The sequence below is a fragment of the Phaethon aethereus genome (genome assembly GCF_964289735.1).
Source record: "Phaethon aethereus genome assembly, chromosome: 29".
NCBI classification, from domain to species: domain Eukaryota; kingdom Metazoa; phylum Chordata; class Aves; order Phaethontiformes; family Phaethontidae; genus Phaethon; species Phaethon aethereus.
The window spans coordinates 2,365,949-2,386,235 of record NC_138605.1 but is presented as its reverse complement, the minus strand read 5'-3'; the positions used below and the strand labels follow the sequence as shown (position 1 = coordinate 2,386,235).

Here is a 20,287-nt window from a genome sequence, read left to right as displayed (position 1 = left end):
GAAATGCGGTAAGTGTCCTGCAGCAGCCTAAGATGCATGTGTGTATGATGTATATAGGAGAAGGAGGGAGAGACAAGGGAAAAGAAGCCTGCTATCTAGCTGTAAGGTACTAGCAGTTGCACATCATGAGTTGTACAACCTACTGCTAATTTTTCTTTTGTACTAAGGGAGAATTAAGACTTGATTTGTACAGGTAGAGGTATTGCAAAACTAAGAAAGCTGATGTACAAGCACATGCTGCTTGCTGTAATCCTTCTCTCTCCCTAACAAAATCCATTTGATACCAGATTTCCTCAAATTGCTAAGCAACTGGAGATCTTTCTGACTGGAAACTGTGCTAAGTGTATTTGAAAAGGAAGTGAAGAATATTTGTTGTGGACTTGGATTTATTGAATATGCCTACTACTTGTTTCTTAGGAAACACAATTCAATTTTACAATGCATACTCAATTACATAGTACTGAAGCAATATGGGCTGCAGTTACCAGAGACTATAATATTATACATCATTAGTTCTCGTTAAATCTGAGGCATCTGTGAGTCTCTGAGTGACAAGGACCCTTACTGTTCACTCAGACAGGCTGAACATCTTCAAGGAGAAATTAGCACAAGTTGTACTTTTAAAGGAAGTCGTTGATTAAAGAAAAGTGAACAGATCATGAACTAGCCTGTCCTTGAATCTATTACTTATCGTAGTATTTGAATGCTTAATGGGCCATTTAATTTGCTTGCAACTGGACAGATGCCAAAAGAGCTGTTATATGATGGATCATTTGCTACACTGTACAAGGAAGTTGATGCTGGCCACCTTTATGGAGAGTTTGGGAACCTAACTGAAAAGCTTACACGAAGGCTGGGCTTTGTTACTTGGTAACCCTCATCCCAAGACTGTCAACCTAAACCACACACGTTTCTGAATGCTTTAAAAGCTATAAGGAAATCTTGAAATGTTAAACTTTGCCAACCCGTGTACCTCTTACTCTTCGTTTTGTGCTTAAATGTTAAACCACGTTGTTGTTAATATTAGTGAAACTAAGCCTTGGTATCTTACCATGAACTCTTCACATGAGCTGTGTCCTGCTTGCTGCTCTGGGGCCCTTCCCTTCAGAGGCGAGTGAAACCGGCTATGAGGCCGTCTGAGGAATTCAGCCCCTCGGGGGTGAGGGGGAGGTGGTTTATCCACCGGGGTGATTAGCAACCACCCCCACAGTGTTCAGGCCGGGCTCGGCGCCTGCCTCAGCCGGGGCCTTCCCGGGGAAGAGACCGGACTCCCCTCAGGAGCGCGTGCTTTAGGCCCCATTAAAGACTGTCTTGAGGACTTTTCAGTCAAAACAACTCGTCTCTGTTCGTGGAAACCGCCCCCCCCCCCCCCCCCGAGGGCTCGGAAGCGCGTAACGGGCCTCCTTCCCGCCGCGTTCCTTCAGCCAGCGCTGAGGGGATGGCGGGAGCGCGCGCCCCCGTCTTACGAGCCCGCCCGCCGCAGAGCCTCCACGGCCAGCGCGCGGGCCACGCACCGCGCCTGCTCCGAGCTAACGGTCCGCGACGGGGGCGTAGCCCAGCGAAGCCCCGCCCGTCCGTAGCCGGCCTGCGCATGCGGCCTCGCCGCCGGCAGGGCAGGGGAGGGGCGGTGCTGGCGCGCGGTGCCGCCCCGCTGTCGGCTGCGGTGGCCGCCTCAGCTGCGGCCGCCGGGAGGGAGGCGGAGGGAGGCAGGCGGTGGCGGCGGCGGAAGATGGCGGCGGCCGCGGCGGCGGCGCTGCGGGCCTGGTTCTGGAATGAGCGGTTCTGGCTGCCGCACAACGTGACGTGGGCGGACCTGGCCGGGGAGCCGGGCCCGCCGGGTAGCGGGCTGCAGTACCCGCGCGCGGGCCACGTCCTCTCCGCCTTCCCGCTGGCGCTCGGCATCTTCGCCGTGCGGCTGCTCTTCGAGAGGTGAGCGCGGGACCGCCCCCGCTGCGGGGCGCCCCCAGGGCGGCGGGGCCCTCCGGCGACTGAAGCGGCCGGGACGCCGCCCGCTCCCGCCTCGCGGGCGACCGCGCGGCGAGGCCGCTGGTGTCTCTTAGCAACGGGCTGCGGAGCGCCCCGGGGGGAGCGGCGGGCGGCCCTGGGGCCGGGCCGGAGGCGAGGCGGGGCGGGCCGGGCCCCGTGAGGCGGCTCGTTTGGGCTCCACGCTCGCCCCTCAGGCAGCGCCGAGGCCTTCTGTGGAGGCCGGGGCGGGCTCTCCGCCCGCAGCGTCTTCCCGCGGCTCTTTTTGCGTGGAAAAGGAATATCGTGTAACTCGGGAAAGCCTGTCCCGGGAACCTCTCTGTGTCTGTCACGACATACGCGAGCCCATAGGGCTCCTCTCTTTCTCTTGGCTCTGGGTCCGGAGAGGCTCCTCCAGTGCTAGCGGTACCTTTTGCTGAGGTAGCGCAAGAAGAAAGTCTGGGGAATTCACTTCTGTTTCTCCTCCTGTCCAGGGGAACGTCGGCTGGGCGAGTGAGAGACAAGTGGCTGCTGCTGCTCTGCAGTTGGTTTGCTTGTGTTGCTGGTCTCTGCCTTTGTTGTACTTTTCCTTGCGAGTTTCTGGATGAGGAAATAGGACTTGTTCACATGGCCTAGTGTATTATTAAACAATTTGTGGATCCCCTGCATCTCGGGCATGACAGCAGCACGCGCAGATCATCGTATCTGCCCATGAACAGGTGTAACACAGTGTTTCTCCTTTACTTGAGTATCCATAAACATATGATATTAGCTTTTCCCTGGGGCAGATGTGTATCCTTTCCATGGTGTGTATCTCTTACAGCCACACATAGGGCAGACTGTGTGGGTGACATAGATACTAATTAGTAAAGTGGCTTATTTAGGAAAACTGTTAGGTGAAGCAGACCAAGACACCTTGTATTCCTGTTCAAATAGTTCATTAAAGATTTATTTAATCTTAAATTTCTACATTAAAAGGGCAGAAGTATTTTGAAGCATGAAAAGGGCTGTTAGGACTAGAGTGAGTAGGAATTGAGTTGGTTTTGTTTTGTGGGTTTTCTGTAAGAAGTGTGTATTTGCTTGAGTTTTCAGAAATTAAGAAGAGGGGACTGGGGTGAAGTAAAGAGGTGGACTGTGAAGAAAAATGAAGCAGGCCAGCAGGGTAGGAGAGATTTTGAGAGGCTCTTTTTTTTTCCACCTTATCTTTCTGTCCTCAAAAAAAAAAAAAAAAAAAAAGCTTCAGAAATCTACTGGCAGTTCAAACCAGTGCAGGGGACCCAGGAACACATGTGGTAGTGCCAAAATCTCATCTCACCTTGGCATGCTACTGCTGGTCTTGGCCAAATGTCCATGCTTGCCAGCAGACAAGGAAAGGAAGTTGTGAGACACAACAATACCCCTGAAAGGGATATTGTAGGAAGGTCCCCCTCACTTTCTGAGCCCTGTTTAGTCCAGGTGTCATAGTCTGGGAAAGAAGTGCAAAAGATTCTCTTTTCTCTGGAGTATGAGATGTTAGGAAAGATACAAGTGCATCTTGCCACACCTAGCAAGACAGTCACTCTGGTATCAGTTACTTTATCCTGATAATATCTACCTGATTTGTGAAATTTCTTTTGCCGTGTTAATTCAGGGAGGAGTCAAATGACAAAGTCAGTCCTCTTCCTACACAGTAAAACCTAGAGACTATGGCCTGGTTCCTGAGAGGGTTGTTCCTTTTTTTCAGCTGTGTCTTTGCTATAGTGTGTCTCGGTGGTATCCTGAAGTGAAAGCAACATCCAGAGTAGTTTCTAGTATGTTTGTTTTAAAAGACTGTATTTTTTGAGAAATGCTTTTCTCTTTCCTCCTGCAACTTTGAACATGTCGTAAAAGTTTAGATTTGTCTTAATAAAATCCCATTGTGCATATACCCTGATTCAGGCTTTGGGGAGATTCTGTCAAACGTCTTCCTTGACACACAATTGGCAATTGGACTTTCTTCTAGTGAAGGAAGCCTATTACTCAGGAATAGTTTCATGCAAAGTTTTGAGTTGTTTTGTTTTGTTTTTAAACTTTAGGTCCCCAAATGAATTATTAGTGCATCTTTTTTTTTTCTGAGATATGCTATTTCATCTTTGTTGAATTCTACACTTGTGCAGCTGTCTTGTTTTTGCTTCTCTTCATTTCTTTTCGCTTTCCTTTCGCAGTACATCTTCAGTGTGAGGAAGTGCTTTTGTGACACTGACACTTGTGAACGCTGACACATATTTCTGTTAGTGAATGCTCCTATAAATTAACCTTTGCATCACAGTGGTGGTAAAATATTCATTAGGCAGACTGTCTGTGGCAAGTATGTGACTATAGCGATGAGGCAAGACTTGTAGAGGAAGGTCCTGACTCAGTTGCAGGGTGGTGGGATTTTTGTGCAGGCAAGGTAAAGAAAGACTTCTGCCTACAAGTTTGTGTGTGTTTGGTTTTTTTTTCTTGGTTATACTTGCTGTTTCTCCTTACACATCTTGTCCCACTGCAGGCAGGCACAAAAAAAAAAAAATCCCAGGTATCTGCAAAAACCCGGAGCCTGTTATTCGTACGATGTGTTTATAATTACACTGGAATGCCCTTCGGTAACAGATATGCTTGTTACTCTGCAGGTCTGAGGATCTGCAGCTTGTGCTCAAGCTGGGTGGTTGGAGAAAGGGATTTTAGATGTTACTTTGTCAGGCCTGGAGAATTAGGGACGGTTGTGGAATTAAACCACAGAGGTGGTTTAATCTTAACACAGAGAAACGGAGAGATTATGGAAAGACGAACTCTTACTTTGAATGTGTACTTTATAAATCTTACCATTTCATGGATTGTTCCTCCTTTTCAGAGCTGTAATAGTGAATTATCAGACAAACTTGAATTCCATAAAGAAGGATTCTGCCTTTGGGTTTGTGAAGTACAACATGCCTGAGAAGTACTTGTAACAACATATGAATCTGTGTACTTGAAAATTGGTGTTGGTTTCAAAATCCGTCTATCTTAATAACTAGTGTGAAAAAGGTAGCTTGGTAGGTATAACTTAAGCCAATGAGTTGATACCTATTCAGAAAAGTGTAATAATAAGTATTTAAGTGATGATCATTCCTTGCTGGGAAGGTGTGGCAGTAAGTTGACCTTGGGAATAGTTGCTGCAGTTAAGATTAGTGTGGAATCATAAAATAATTTAAATGAAAAGTGATCTCTGGAGGTCACTTTGTCCAATCCTCTCCTTAAAGCAAGGCCAACATTTTAGTCAGGTCAGGTTGCTCATGGTCTTGTGGTGTTCAGTTTTGAATATCCCCAAGAATGGAAATTCTACAATCTGAGCCACCTTTTTTTGGTGCTTAACTGCTATTGCTGTGCAGAATTATTTCTCAGTGGGTTACGCTGAAAATTGCACATCTGAAAACCTCTTCTGGAGCCAAAACTATAAAACTGTATAATTGACACCTAAAGGAAATGTTATGTCATCTTGATATTTCTCTGACTGACAGCAGGATTGATCATTGACTTCTTATTCCACCTGCAAGGTAGTAACTGGTTGAAGCAATTGGACGGTGATGGTTCAGTGGGCTCGTGAGCGTGAGCTAGCCGTGCCCAGCTGAGGTAAAAACACCTTGCATGGCTAGCCAGGAAGCCCTGCCGAAGGACAGTTGTCATTTGCAGTTCCATTGCATGAAGCCATTAGTTGTGGAGTTAGAGAAGCTACGTTACGGCGTTGGGTTAGACTTCCTTAAAAGTAACGAAATCCATTGCCGCCATCCTTTTTCCTTCCTGTTTCTGTGACTGGGACTGCCTCCCTTGCCTCCATTGTTGTGACTTGTCTGCTTGTGTTGATGTTCTGGCTGCTTTGTGCACCTAGAAATGTTTGTGGGTTTTTTTGATTTGCTCTTTGGTCACCCACATGCTTGACTGCGTAACCTGAGTCTCGCGCTGCGTCTGTAGTCTGTGGCTTACTCTTGATACCCCCACCCCTCTGACTTCTGGGAACATCTGTACTTTTTCCCTAAGCCTTCTAGTGAAGGAAGCCTATTACTCAGGAATAGTTTCATGCAAAGTTTTGAGTTGTTTTGTTTTGTTTTTAAACTTTAGGTCCCCAAATGAATTATTAGTGCATCTTTTTTTTTTCTGAGATATGCTATTTCATCTTTCCTTGATGCTTCAGGTTTTGAATTCTAGAATAATGCCAAAACTTTGTATGGATTGTGATGAGCTTTCTTAACCATTCATTCTCTTCTTTACTTGTTCTTAAAACAGAAGATGCCTCTTCTGAATAATAAATTAATTAAATGTGCAGATTTGTAGATTTTTCAGGTTTCCTCTCTTATGTGAGGAAACAGACCCAAACTAAGTATCTTCAGTCCAGGATATTTTTTTTAATGGAGCTGTAAGCACTGTGTCCCAGAAAATTAAATAAAAATACTTGGCATCCTGTAATTGCACGAGTACTTCTTTGTTGTTGTTGGTATATCCTGTAGGAAAGAAGAGTATAAAGATGTACGCTTTTGTGGGGGGGTCTAGCCAAATGTTTCATAACATCAGAACATGATTTCTATCTGGTGGTCTAGATTATGGAGGAAGCAGTGAGCCTTTTGAGCCAAGCTAAAAGGAAATAACTCTTTCCTTTTTTTTTAATTTTTTTTTTTTAAAGCGATGACTGTTGAAATTAACAGGACGCATGAAGAAATGGGGCAGCACAGTGAAACCTGGGACCACAGTGTCTGTTACTTGTTAAGTATTTTCTGAGAGCAGGGGAGTTCCTTTGGGATTAGTCATGAGCTGATCTGTAATTTCTCAAGGGGAAAACCCCACAACCTGTGTCTTAAACTTCTTAAACACAGTCATAGTTATTTGTTACTGAAGTACTAACAATGTATTCCCAAGAACGATTGCTGTTGGAACACTTATAGTGGTGATTCTCCTGAATTTTAATCTCTCCTTTTAAACACAAGGAGAAATGGTAACAAATGTCGTTGTTGGAAACAGCAGCATTTTCTGCATGATGGTACTCTGAGTCTGCTAAATTGAATACATGTGTAATTTGCTGTCTTCAATTCAGTTGTCTGAAACAATCTCCGTTTTGAAGAAAAATAGATTTGATGATGCAAATGTTGAGTCCTTTTCAAAATCGGTTTTGAGAAATAGGTTCTTTGCTGTCTCGCTCAAGATAATTGATTAAAAAAAAATTGCTCCTTGAAACCCCCCTCTCTCACCAACCAACAGGAGAGAAAACAATTCACATGTTCAGGTAACACATTCATTTTCCTTAGACTCTTGTGACCATTTTGACACAAAGGTACAGCATAACCTAATAATTTTTGAACATTTATATATTCATTTTAGTTTCAAAACTAGGCTTGTTTTCAGAGTGTCTGTACTATAAAATTCACGAAGTGTTAGATCAGCTTTTGGAATATGGTGTGCATTCGGGACTGAGATCTTGGGTCTTTCAGACTGAGTGATTTCTTATGTCATCTCTCTCTCCCGAAGGAAACAAGCCACTTTATTTTTCCCAAAACCAAAACAAAAACCCCCAAAACCCCAACCTGCATGCCTTTTAGGAAGTGTGTCACTTGACCTTCCTTCTTTTCTGAGCTGTGTGACACCAAGGTGCATTCTAGAAATAAGGCATTTCGTTGATAAGGCTGTAAGGGCTTTAGCATTTATGTTTGCAGAGGACTCCTATCAGTGATCTGTTATTTTATTTCTGAGTGATGAGAATCCCCCTGGGGGAACACTTTCTGATGCTTATAAGCCAAGGACATTTAATTTTTCATTTTAGATGTGTGTACTGTATGTGCTGTCTGCAATTACCATTTGGACTAATAAAAGTTATTACTTCACCCGTGAAGTTTCTTTAAGCAAAGTGAGTGGAGATCTTGAAGCTTTTTGGAGATGTTTTGCAGTTGGTGACAAGTTGGGGTCCTTGTGATTTAGGCAGAGGAGGGAAATAGCTATCTTTTAATCTGGCTTGCTCTTTGGAACTCTTTCAGGTTTATTGCCAAGCCATGTGCCATAAACCTTGGCATTCAAGACAGTGGACCTCACAGAGCCCAGCCTAATGCAATTTTAGAAAAAGTGTTTACATCCATCACTAAGGTGAGTCATCCTTCAAATTCTGCTAGAAATGGAGGCCTTTGAGTAGTGGGTGGGGGGCTTTTTGCTTTCACTTTTCTAGTTTGAGAGAAATGCATTTCACACTGTGCATGCACAAGAAGTATGCTTTTTCTTATTTTGCTTTGCCTTGGGCATGTCCTTCTTGTAGCAATGTAAATTCTCTTTATGGCTGACCTATGCTTTTGTCCACAGAAGAATCTTTTTTTGAATAAAAAATGTTCTCTTTTAAGAAAGGTACTAGGCTGCTTCTTTTAGTTCCCCACCTTTGTCCACGTTGTAAGTCCTGTAAGGTGATCATTCTTGGTTTAACAAGAAATTTCCCAGTATCTTTCACTTTCTCTTGGAAAAGTGCTACTTGTTTCCTTGAGATCTGTTCCTTTTCTGGTTTTATTGGCCAGTTGTGTGAATGCCTTCCTCTTATTTTTGCCATCTACTGTGGAACTGGACAACAGCTGTCACAGTGGAAGTCAGTTATTTAAGGAAAGCGTTCAGTCAATGGAAGTCTACCCTGATAAAGGGTGGGGCATGTAATGTTGACAGTGGGTGTTTCTTTTGATTGTTTAATGGCCTTTCTTTCTCTGAAGCTGACAGTGTTCCTTCGCTTCAGAATTACAGAATTTAACACTGTCCGTGCTCTGTTAAATGTTGACAGTGAAATCCACGCAGACGGCATGATAGATTTTCATTAAAGATAATGAAATGGAAGGTTTTATGTTCTGATTTGGTGATGCTGAACTTCATTCTGACTTGAGCAGATAAAGTGCTCAGTGAATGGAGGGGAAATTCGATAAAAACCTTACTAAAACTCGCCTCATGGGAACATTAAAATTTTGAGGTATTTGGAATGACGTGTGAACAGAAAAGTCCCTACGATTTGATGCCGTTTGCAGGGAGGGCTTTTATGTAGGGGATGTCCTTGAAATTAATGCTTAAACCCATGAGGACACAAGCTGTGCAAAATTTATCTAGCTTATGAAAACAGAACTGCTTTTAACTGTACCAGTGTGCTTGTGTCTGCTGTTGGATCTGGAGAATCGGAATGTAGGGTGGCACTGATGCAGGGGAAAGATTTCATTGCTGTTCTGAAATAGGAGCTCTGTAAATTCTCCGTTGAGGCAGGTTCACTTCCAGTGCAGAAGTGTTAGGTAGCCCGAACCATTAAGGCCTAGTAAAGTGCGGTGAGATCTGGTTGTATTGGAGGAAAGTCATGGTCTCAGTACTGAAAATCAAATGACGGGTGATTTTGGTTTTCAGTTGAACAGTCTGGTCACTCTCTATTAAATCAGTGTTCTGTGTAATTTTTTGGGGTTGTATGCAATTCAAGTAGTAAAATGTGTTTATCGTCTTTCTGTTTTAAGAGCTCCCTGGCAGAGCTTGTTAAAAGGACACTGATCTGAAACTGGCTTATCTCAGCACTGGGCCATTTTAGAGGTAGTTATCAGGTTTTGTTCACTTTGTCTCTTATAAATCCATTTATGTCACTATTCAAACAAATAAACTACCAGTAGAGTTTCCAGTCAGAGAACAGTGATATATCCTTTATCATATAATTATTTCAGTTTTCAAATTTAATTTTATTAATAAACTTTGGTAATGGAAATAACGCCATCTCTATGATGCCCTTTTGGAATATACAAATATCTCATGTGTTAAACCAACTCTTACTTTAAAGTTTCCCTAAACTTGCAGTGAGTAGCAACCCTTAAATGTATCCAGCTTTGATCTTCCTGAGTTCTGGAGTGTTTGAATTGATGTGCAAGTTTTAACAGGTAGGACAGGACATTTTAAAAGCTCCTCCCCCCAAATTAAGACACAGAACAATTGCACTCTTTGTCATAATGTGCTGTCAAACGATGAAATAAATGAGGAAATGTTAAATCAAAAGCATTGTGAATACTTAAGTAATTAGTGGCTTATGAAGGTTAAACTTGAATGAACATTTGTGGCAATGGGTTCCTGCTTGTAGTCTATGCATAGTGCCTTCCTAAGTGTGTGGGTTTTTTGTTATCTGTGCATCATTTCTATCATAGTACAGAGGGGATCTCAGTCTGAAGTAGGTTGAGAAGTAGGAGAAATGACACTTGTTTCATTTTCCTTCAGTCTCCAGATGGAAAGAGGTTAGAAGGCTTGTCAAAGCAGCTAGACTGGGATGTTCGAAAGATCCAGCGCTGGTTTCGTCATCGGAGGAACCAGGACAAACCCACCACCCTCACTAAATTTTGTGAGAGCATGTATGTTTGTGCAGAGGCCAAGATGTGGCTTCATCTTAAAGCTCCAGCTGTATGTTCTCTTTTCTAACTGAGACTGTGGTCAGCTGCTAATTTAAACTAGTGTCTTGGGGTTGGCTGGTGGAAGAGAAATTCTTATATAAGCAAATGAAAGAAGTTAGGAGGGCTTTTTAGAATTCAGTATTCTAAAATATTTTGTATATATGCATGAGAGACCAGAACACGTGTAGAGGAGTTACTCCTATCAAGGATGAGCAGCTTTAGAGAGTGGACCAGATCCTTAATGCAAACGTAGCACTTCAGTGTGCATGTGTGTGCATGTACGCATATGCCTGTGCACAACTTGCATAATTATACTGAAGACAAGTCTGCTGTTTGCACAGTTATGTTGTAGACCAGCATTTGTTCCCAGACAGCATGACCTTATGGGTTACAGGATGATGTATATACTTTTATACAGACACTTCTTGGATTCCTCCTCTTTTCATTTCAGTTCATTCTTTTGTTCTTTGTTTCTTTCTGAATGCTTGCAGTTACCTCTGTTAGTGTAGTAGCATCTGAGTATTTTTTCCTGACTTGTTATTTCTTCTGTGCTGGTTTCTTTCCTTTCCAGTAACTTTCTCCATATTAATTCTTCCCCCCAGTATGGTTTTGTCTACTTAAAGCCACAAGGTAAGAGGGACAAATATATATATATTAGGATACCTTCTGGATAACCATGACTTGACTTGTTGTTACCTTGTTATTGTATAGTAAAGCATATGAATGATGCATGTTCACTCTGGACTTTATTTCAAACTTGGCTGTTGATGCAAACTCTTGTGTGGTGTGAAAACTCTTAAATAGATTTATCCTTAACATGAAATGTTTACAAACGAAGGATTAGCTTTTGGTGGGTGTTCACAATTGTTCCAGTTTTTGTTAAAAATGTTAACCAGAAGCTATTTCTATTTTATAAGTTTAATTTTTGCTTCTTTTTCCAGGTGGAGATTTACATTTTATTTAAGTATATTTTTTTATGGAATCAGGTTTCTCTGGACGGTGAGTTGTTCTGTCATCATCCCCCTTGTTGTTTGGCGTGGCATGCATCTGGGTTATGGCTGTCCTGCTGAAACATAGGGGCTTTGACTACCTGTGTTACTACTTCAGTGCTTGCACCTAGCTTAAAACAAGGGAGGTTTAGTGGTGATAGTCATCTTTTTGTTCCCTTATTTGAGATCCTAGGGTTTATGTTTAAGGACCTTCTTTACACTGTAGCAAAGCTTTGATACAGATCTGTCATTATGGAAATATTAGAAACTTACTTGTCCTGTTACCCCAGAATGAGACAGAACTGTTTTGGTTTTGTTGTGTTTGGTTTGTGGGTGGGTTTTTTGTTGTCTTTTTTTGCTACAGAGAGCTGCTTATTTTTTCTCATCTCCCTTTGGAAGGAATACAGATTCATCTCTTCGGGTCTTTATTGTTATTAGAGCTGTATGATTATTCTTTGAATTTCCATTGCAGTATAACTTGCTGTTGACTGCAGAAAGAGTGTTTTAAATCACTAGGATGTTTTTCAATACATTTAGCTTGAATGGTAGAATCAAGATAAAATTTCGGTGGAACAGTCCTGTAGAGATCAACTGCCTTAGATGACAGAAGAAAAAACCCAGTAGAATAATAACTTACCTTTTTCCCTTCAGGCACCCTGGTTTTGGGACACACGACAGTGCTGGTACAACTACCCTTTCCAGGTAGGAGATAATCACTCACTAGATTAAACTTTTTGCACAATTTCAGGTTTTATTTTTTGTTAACGATAGCAGATTGAAACTGAGTATACTTGAGTGCTGCTTATTATTCTGTGAGGTGGATGCTGCACAGGCCGCAACCTGGTAAGCGTTCTAGTCAGTAAATGGCCATCCCTTTTGGAATACACAAAGATGGCATTTATGTCTTCAGGTCCTGGTTAGGTTTGTCATCAGCAGTATTTCCTCAGATAGAACTGACTCGGTTCATATTAATTTTATGTTTACTTGCTGCTGAGATTATTAAAGGGGGGGGGAAGGCATAAAATTATACTGGTAACTTACTTACAGTGTCGTTTTCATTATGTAGCAAGTGTGATTGTATAGGGGCCAACCAGTCTGTTTCAGTGCCTGGTTCTCCTAACCCAAGAGGCCGCAGTATGAATTGTAAATATTGACAAGGGAATCTTACTCCTTTTGAATAAAGCTCAAACACACAAGTATGTTTGTGTGACTAAGCCTAGAGTAAGACGTGTGATGCTTAAGCTTGTTTTTACTAAACCTTAATTCTGGATCTCTTAACTTACGCCTCAGCATTCTGGAGGAATAAAATGGGATGGGAAGGAAGGAGGGAAAATATCAATTTTAATGTAAATTTTAAAGTACTTTGTCTTCTAACTGTGCTGTCTTTGTTTTCCAGCCTCTAACATCCAGGCTTTATTATTACTATATCTTGGAGCTGGCCTTCTATTGGTCTCTCATGTTTTCTCAGTTTACAGACATTAAACGGAAGGTGAGATTAACCAGAATTGCACTAACCACTTTGCTAAATAGATAGGCCTAACAAAAAATGTGAGTGTGCCTCACCAGTAAAGCTAAAGAATACCAATAACTGTATTTTCTTCCTCCTTCACATCTTTGTGTAGCCTACCTCCTTCTGTAATCACTACCCAGTCCTGGGAAAAAGGATGGAGCAAGCCTGGTATGCAGTCTGGTACATGCCCTTTTACCTTCCAAGGGAAAGAACAGAATCACTCAATACTTCCCAATAAAAAGTTATCAAATCATTGTGTAAAAATAGATTTAATTAGAAGGCTTGCAAGAAAACATGAAAATAAGACACTCGAAGCACGCTACCTTGCTGAGCAGGGTGAGAAAAAGGCAAACACTAAAGCAATAATAAATAGGTTTTGAAAGTAGTTTTTCATCTGCCTGTGTAGCAGAATGATGACTGGTTGCAATTGCTGGAATCTAATTCGGTTGTGCTGCGTTCTAGGATTTGGCTTATTGTTGCTGTTGGAAAACGGTTCATAGTAAATCATGGTTTATTGCTTCTGTATATGAACTGCAAAGTAGCAAATTATCCCAATTCTTGCATCGACTGCTCAAAAAGAAAAGTTTGCCTGCGATTTTTTTTCTGTACTGAAATATTAGCAGGTGAGGCACTACAGAATATCTTGAAGCTGCAGAAAGGGAGTGATTAACAGCATCTGTGGTACTGTTTATAATGTTTAATTTTGTACTCTGACTTTAACAAAGTGGATTTCATTCCGCACTGCAAGCACGGTAAGGTACACTGACATGGAAGTGTTGTACCCAGGGGGCTAAACTGGAAAACAGCCCTGAATGTATGTGCATGGTAAACATTTTTTCAATGAAGTGGCCTAGTTCTTGCTGTCGGGTTATCTTATGTTCTATGCCTGCTGTGCTCTGGCAGGCTTTTGCACACTGACAACAGTAACAGCAGTATACTTAAAATCTGTGCCAAGAGCTGAAAGGACTAGCAATATGACTGTAAAACCAAAAAGAGCCAAAGATAAGGGCCATATGTTATCCTGTCAGTCTTTTCAGTGGGGTCTGCAGGCGTACTTCTCTTTACCTTGCATGTGTGTGCCAAAGAGACTGCGCAGTGCCTGTGTATGCAGAGTTCTGACTTCACAGGAGCACAAATGCTTGGAGAGACCTTTCTGGAACCTTTAGTGGTGATGGCTGATGTTGTGTGATGAGCTGTGCGTTACATAAAGTGGAGTCAGAGTCTGAACTGAAGTAATCCTATGTATGACCCCAGTTAGCCAGTTCTGTGGCTGTGCTCCAAACCTTTGTATTTGTTTGACAGCCAAAGAGTCTTCATTCATTTTTTTCTGTTTCCAGGACTTCCTGATCATGTTCGTCCATCATTTGGCTACAATTGGGCTCATTACATTCTCGTATATGAATAATATGGTGCGGGTTGGAACTCTGGTGCTGTGCCTCCATGATGCATCAGATTTCCTTTTAGAGGTGAGTTTCCTTTCAAATCTTTGCATTCCTAATGCGCTAGAGTGGTCTCAGAGAAAGCTGACTTTCCCGTTCTTGATAAACTGCACTAAATATGCCATAAAACTTGTGCTGCTGATCCTGCCTTGTCAGCTTTTCCTCATGACTTCTTTCGTGCTGAGAATAATCCCTAAATATTCCAAACTCCTTACAAATGTGATGGCTTGAGGGTTTTTGAAGCTCTGCAGCCTGGTAATTACATGAATGCACAAAGGGAATAATATTCTCATGTTTCTTGTCTCTTTTAGGCTGCAAAGCTAGCCAATTATGCCAAGTACCAACGTCTATGTGATGCTTTCTTCATGCTCTTTGGTGTCGTATTCATTGTTACACGGCTGGGCATTTATCCTTTCTGGTAAGCACCTTGAGCTGTAAGGTCTTGTTTGTTCTTCCAATCCTTTAAGCAAAGCCTTTGTATTTAGACTTCTTGCAAACATTCCAGTCTGTCCCTCAAGGCAGCCTGAAGTTGCAGACAACCCAAGTACTGTTTGGAGCAGTACGTTCAGCTAGGCATATGAAGAAACCTCTCGACAGTCAGCTGAGGGAGTGTGAAAAGCGACTAGAATCCTAATGCACAGCTGGCCCCTCTTCTCCTACTGCAAAGTGGTGACAGTGCTTATTAGCCGGAGCCAAGTCAGCCAGTAGCTGCTCTGAAATACTTGAAGGGTTGTTTGCTTCTCTTAAGAAGTTTTGGAAATAGTTACAAATGAGGCATGGTCTCTTGAGGTAAATTTGATTTTTTGAGTATCTGGCTTAGTCATTGTTGCAGTTTCTGATTTCTTATGACGCTTGTGTTCTGTCCTTGTGTCGTGATCGTTCAGAGCCTGAAATAAGTCTTAGGTTTCTTGGGAGGTAAAACCCTGGCTAAATGGCTTATAGGTAATCATCCTATAATGAGATTCCCTCGCACCTCAATAGGTCAGGCTTGGTGAGGTTCTTCTGTTGAGCTGTTATCCACTTTTTGTTTCTGTTCAAAGACTGTGGTGAAAATTTGGTTACACCTGATTATTACTCGGTTTATTTTGGTTTTACTGCATACATTTATTTCCTAGGCCATGGGTGGCTTGCATTCCCATTCTTTTTGGGTGCCTTGATGGTAGGCAGAAACAATACTTTGGTATCAGGGTTGCAATTAAAGCTCTTGCTTGTTTTCCAGTAAATGCATCAGAGGAGCCTGGATAAGGAAGAGCTTTAATTCTTATGTCTTCATAGGCTCCTTCCAGTGACAGCCGAGACAGTTGTCATTGTTTTTATTGCTGTTGTCTGCCATGAGGTGTGGTGCTCTTGCGTCATGCTATTGCTCAGCAGTCCTGTAAATCTTTAATGTATTTTCCACTGGCTGTAATGTAATTCCTCAACTTTGTAGAGAAATCTGGCAAGCTTGTAGCGGTATTGCAGGTCCTATGCTATTTCACTTCACATATATTCCTTTCCCTAATTAGCAGTATAAACCATCAACAGATCCCTGGAATTGCATTTAATTCATCCATAAACTGGCTATGAGTTAGATGTTTCTGTAGTTGTAGTTGCATTTTGGGGGACTTGGGCTCTTCTTTGAAAGGCTTGTTTTTCTTTTCTTGTGAAATGTTAAAAGCTGTGTGAAATTAATGATGTCTTTAAAGGTCTCTCCATACCTCTCTACTTCATAAAATGTAAAGTGTTTATTAAATCACTTAAGTACTGGCAATAACTCCCAGCGACAAGAACAGCAAAACAGTAATGAAAGAAAGCACAAAGCTTTGTCTATAAAGCAGTCTCTAGTCCTCCAGCTTGGCAGGAGGAATCTATAAAAATCTGAGGGAAGAGAATAGCGCACAGGGAGGGAGGCCTACTGGGAACAAAATTCCTTCCTGATCTTTAAGTATGGGTGAAGACTGCCCAAATATGAATGTGTTAATCATTGTTTTGATGACCAGTGCAGCTTGACATCACTTCCTGTAACATTATTATAAATGCTTATGCTTTTGAGAAGGAAATTGGCAGCAGATCTGTATGTGTAACCGAATTGCAGAACATTCACATCTTCTCCTGTTTGTTGCTCAGTTCAAATGTTTCCAATTAGCTTTAGTCTGTCTCCTAACTCTGGCAAGAGACTAGCAGCAGCGCTGCTCTGACAGGAGCAAAGCAACAGATGCTTAAATGAGATACAAACTGTTGTGCATCTGGCCAGTCATCTTAATTTAGAGCTGGAGGCCATGTTACCAGCACGGCCGATCTGTAATGTGTTTCTGCATCTCTTTTAGGATTTTGAATACAACCCTATTTGAAAGCTGGGAGTTGATTGGTCCTTATCCTTCATGGTGGCTATTCAATGGGCTTTTGATAACCTTGCAGATCTTGCATATCATCTGGTCTTATCTCATCATTCGCACTGCCTACAAGGCCCTTGTGCGGGGAAAGGTAAGATTGCTGGTGGCTGTTTTGGGTCCTCTTTCCTACAAGCCCTATTAAGTAATCAGGAGAAACAGAGCCCTTCAGTGAGGGCTGGCACTAGTTCTCATGGGACTTGCACCAGGACTGCTTTGTAGAAAGGTAGGGTTTTTTTACCTTGGTTGCTCTGCAGACCTGAGTTGCCAGGTCTATACAAAGACAGGGATGCTTTCCTCTCTGTTCTGGTCGTGCAGGGAAATAACATCATTTCCAGTACATTTGGATGTTGTAATAATAGTGATGATGTCAGACTTGTTATGTACTTTGTTTAGAGATTAAGGTGGTAGTAGGCTCTTTTTTGAACAGTCATGTGGGATGTCTTCCATTTGTTAGCACTAACACAGGCTTCTGGCTGTCGGTGCAGGCCAGGCATTGAGCTGCAGCATGTAGAGGAGAAAGGACTATCAGAAATGCAGAGGAGTTTGCTGGTTGTCACTGGGCTAATGGGGTTCAGTCTATCTTTGGTCCTGAATATTCTAATTTTAATTTGTGTTGGGAGTCTGAGGGAGAGGGAGGGTGAAACTACAGCAGCTGATTAGCAATGGATATTGCCCTAAAAGTGAACAATACTAACTTCTGGCTGCAACCTCATTTGCCAAGCAAAGAAGTGTAGTTCAGCTGAAGTAGCATGAGACAGGGCAAGCCAATCTAGAAACTAATTTGACACCCAGCCCAGAGAGAAGCCACTTCCTTTGCAGCTACCAGAGAGCAACTGCTGATTTCGTAGCACAAATGCTTTTTTTTTTTTAAGTCAGGTATTTGGTATTCTGATCTGAGTTTCTCTCATGGCTCTACTTTATTTTGTGTTTGACTTCTTAGCTGCCCCTACACATGGAATGTAACCTTGAAAAATATTTATATCGTAGTTGTCCGTGGCAGTGATTGTCAGGGGAAGGCATGTTTGAGAGTATGCGCATGATCTTTTCATCTGTTCCCCACAGCTGCTACTGCAAATGTCGTCTTTCCTGTCTGTGCAGCTGTTTCTGTATCCTGAGGCCTACATCTTTCTCCTTTCCTTGGTTCTCTCCTGTCCAGGTGACCTAGACAGAGAAAGGACTCTAAGCTCTGTCTTCTTCATTCTTTTCTCCTTTTCTTTGTGCCATATTGGAACTGAACAGTTTCATCCTTCACATGTAAGTGTGACCTGTGCTTCTGTTTGTTCACTGAAACACATCTGTCTTTGTTTCAAGGCTAAGACAAAAGCAAAGCTATGGTCTTGGGGCTTTAGTTGGCTGGTGCCTTCTCATTTCTCTCCCTGGCTGATGCAGTGCTGGTTCTGACAGTATGCTAAAATGCAGAATTTTTCCAAAGGCAAAGCAGTGTCCTGGGGTTTGTTCTTATCTGCTGTCAGCTGGCTGCATGACCTTCATCTTTGTGCTTTTATACGCCCACAGAGAGTCTGATATCTGTCTTTAGTGCTCATTAACACTGAGTTGAAAGAGGACAGGAGAAATGCAGTGCTTTCTGTGAAAAGGAGTAGTAGCACAGTCAGTTGTCCCCCAAATAACAGGAAAATTTTCAAGCGATTTCTGCTTCCTTCCAGTGACCCTTTGAACTTCCAGCATAGCAGGAGAGTGGGGAAAGATACCAAAAGTTCTGGCAACAGACAGAAGCCAGTACATCCAACAGGCCTGTCAAAACCAATCCTGGAGATCATTAACTTTACCTGGCTTTCTGCCAGATCTTCCCTTGAGTTCAAAAACTTCCTGCCTGGTGCTGTTGAAAAGCCTTAACCCTGACTCAAAGCAAGCAGAGCAGGATGGAATCCTTGGAAATGTGCTAGCCGCAAAGTGCTTGCACATTAAGTAAATGAGGGCTATTAGTTGCAGAGGCAGAAGTGTGGAGAGCCTGCCTTGGGGTATGGCAAAGCACGGGCCATTCAGGTAGTCACTGCTCGGCACTGGTGAGTTTATGGCTCTGGCACCCCGCCACCAACCAAGGTGCTTGTTTGCAGTTAGGGCCGGGCTTATGATCTCTTCCCTTCACCTTCTGGTGCGGTTGGTTCTGCGGTGCTGGTGCAGTGCCCTCCTGCGGCACTCAGTGCAGCCGGCAGCCTGGATCTGCTTCGAAAGGTTCAAAATCCCACGTGCCAATCAAATTCAGCTGGATTTGCAGTCAGTCTTTTAACTAAAGGCATAACTCTGTAAAGCAGATCTGGATCACTGGGCTGAGATGCTCCTTCTGTTCCTGAGTGGGTGTTTGCTGGATTAAATAGTTGTCTTTGTTCTACAGCCCGCTGTCCAATGAGGCTTTTTCGCTCGTAAATGTGTTCTCATGTATGAACTGCAAGCTGTGAAAATGGGAGGCACTTTGTGCAAACAGTAATGTGAGAAATATAACTGGCTAATTTTTAAAATATCAAAGTCGTTCCCTGTAGGACAAAATGTTCTCTCTAAAACTGATATATACATGTTTTTGGTCATCATACCCACTGACTCTTATGGTGTGAGAAGTGTTTTGATTCCAAATTCGTTGTTTGGAAAAGCGGCCTTTAACCGATCTAGAATGCAGCTCTTGGAAGACAAGGACAACCAAAGATCTGTAGTGTCTGTCCTCTGATCTGGTGAGAGCAAAACAAGTGTAGTGCTTTCACAGATGTGCAGAGTATTTGGAAAATGGAACTTGTATTTCCAAATTTTCAGTGTCTGTGTCTTGCATTCTGTATGTGATGACAGGTTCCTTCTTGTGAGTTTGAAGTGATTCAAGGACCAAATGTAGAAGGTAAATGTGACTGACTAAAGCTGGTTAATCACATGGACACAACCTTCTAACTACTGCTTTGTGTGAATTTTTCAACTTGCCTTCTCCCCTTTCCACTACCAAATCTTGTTTGAAATGTTTAGGTATCAAAAGATGACCGCAGTGATGTAGAGAGCAGCTCTGAAGAGGAGGATGTGACTTCCAACAGCACAAAAGGAGTTTTCAGCATTTCGAGTAACGGCTCCAACCGCATTAATGGCCATGTGGCTAGTGGCCAGTGGGCAGAAGAGGAGTAAGGCTGTGGGCTGGCCTTGAGTGAACACGAACTTATCTTTAAATATCTAGATGTGTTGAGCTCCACATTCCCAAGTGATCTTTAATCAAGATACCCCTTCCCTAGAAACCTCCAGCAAATCTGAAATGGGCACAATCCAGGCCAGTCAGAGGCTTTGCACAACAGAAGGGATAAAGCCAATGACTAGGGCAAAAACAAAGCTGCAGATTTCACTTTAAGCCATTTTGTTCTTAAATCTTAGTCCCACCGATAGTTGCAGAGGTATCTTTGTGACAATCTCGTTTTTACTCGGATCAACTCAAGGCAGAACAAGTTTGGACTAGGCTGGCTGCTGACCGCAGGAGGGTTACGGTGCCATTTCAGTGACGGTTTGCTCCAGTGCAGGTTCAGTGTATCTCCTTGATGCACTCCAGACGCCACTTAAGAGCATGGAGAACACAGGGTCCCGTGGTTCCACGTCTGAGCTACCCTGGCTGTAGCAGAGACTCTTCTTCTCAGTCCTGCTGTGGGTG

At 42.8% G+C, this 20,287-nt stretch overlaps 1 protein-coding gene across 1 annotated transcript; it reads left to right on the top strand.

Moving 5' to 3' along the window:
- Positions 1–1,708: 1,708 nt before the first annotated feature.
- Positions 1,709–20,034, top strand: CERS5 (ceramide synthase 5). Its single transcript, XM_082011942.1, has 10 exons — positions 1,709–1,929; positions 7,956–8,061; positions 10,180–10,310; positions 11,291–11,348; positions 11,990–12,040; positions 12,735–12,827; positions 14,186–14,314; positions 14,599–14,705; positions 16,594–16,750; positions 19,624–20,034. Exons 1-10 carry the CDS (start codon positions 1,730–1,732, stop codon positions 19,774–19,776), a joined length of 1,185 nt encoding a protein of 394 aa, XP_081868068.1. The 5' UTR covers positions 1,709–1,729; the 3' UTR covers positions 19,777–20,034.
- Positions 20,035–20,287: the final 253 nt, after the last annotated feature.

What these genes read in the sequence shown, in the direction of transcription:
- CERS5 (XM_082011942.1), top strand. Translation starts at nt 1,730, where the DNA reads ATGGCGGCGGCCGCGGCGGCGGCGCTGCGGGCCTGGTTCTGGAATGAG. An exon ending in TTACAGACATTAAACGGAAG is followed by an intron (nt 12,828 to 14,185) that starts GTGAGATTAACC and finishes TTCTGTTTCCAG; the next exon opens with GACTTCCTGATCATGTTCGT. An exon ending in CTGGGCATTTATCCTTTCTG is followed by an intron (nt 14,706 to 16,593) that starts GTAAGCACCTTG and finishes CATCTCTTTTAG; the next exon opens with GATTTTGAATACAACCCTAT.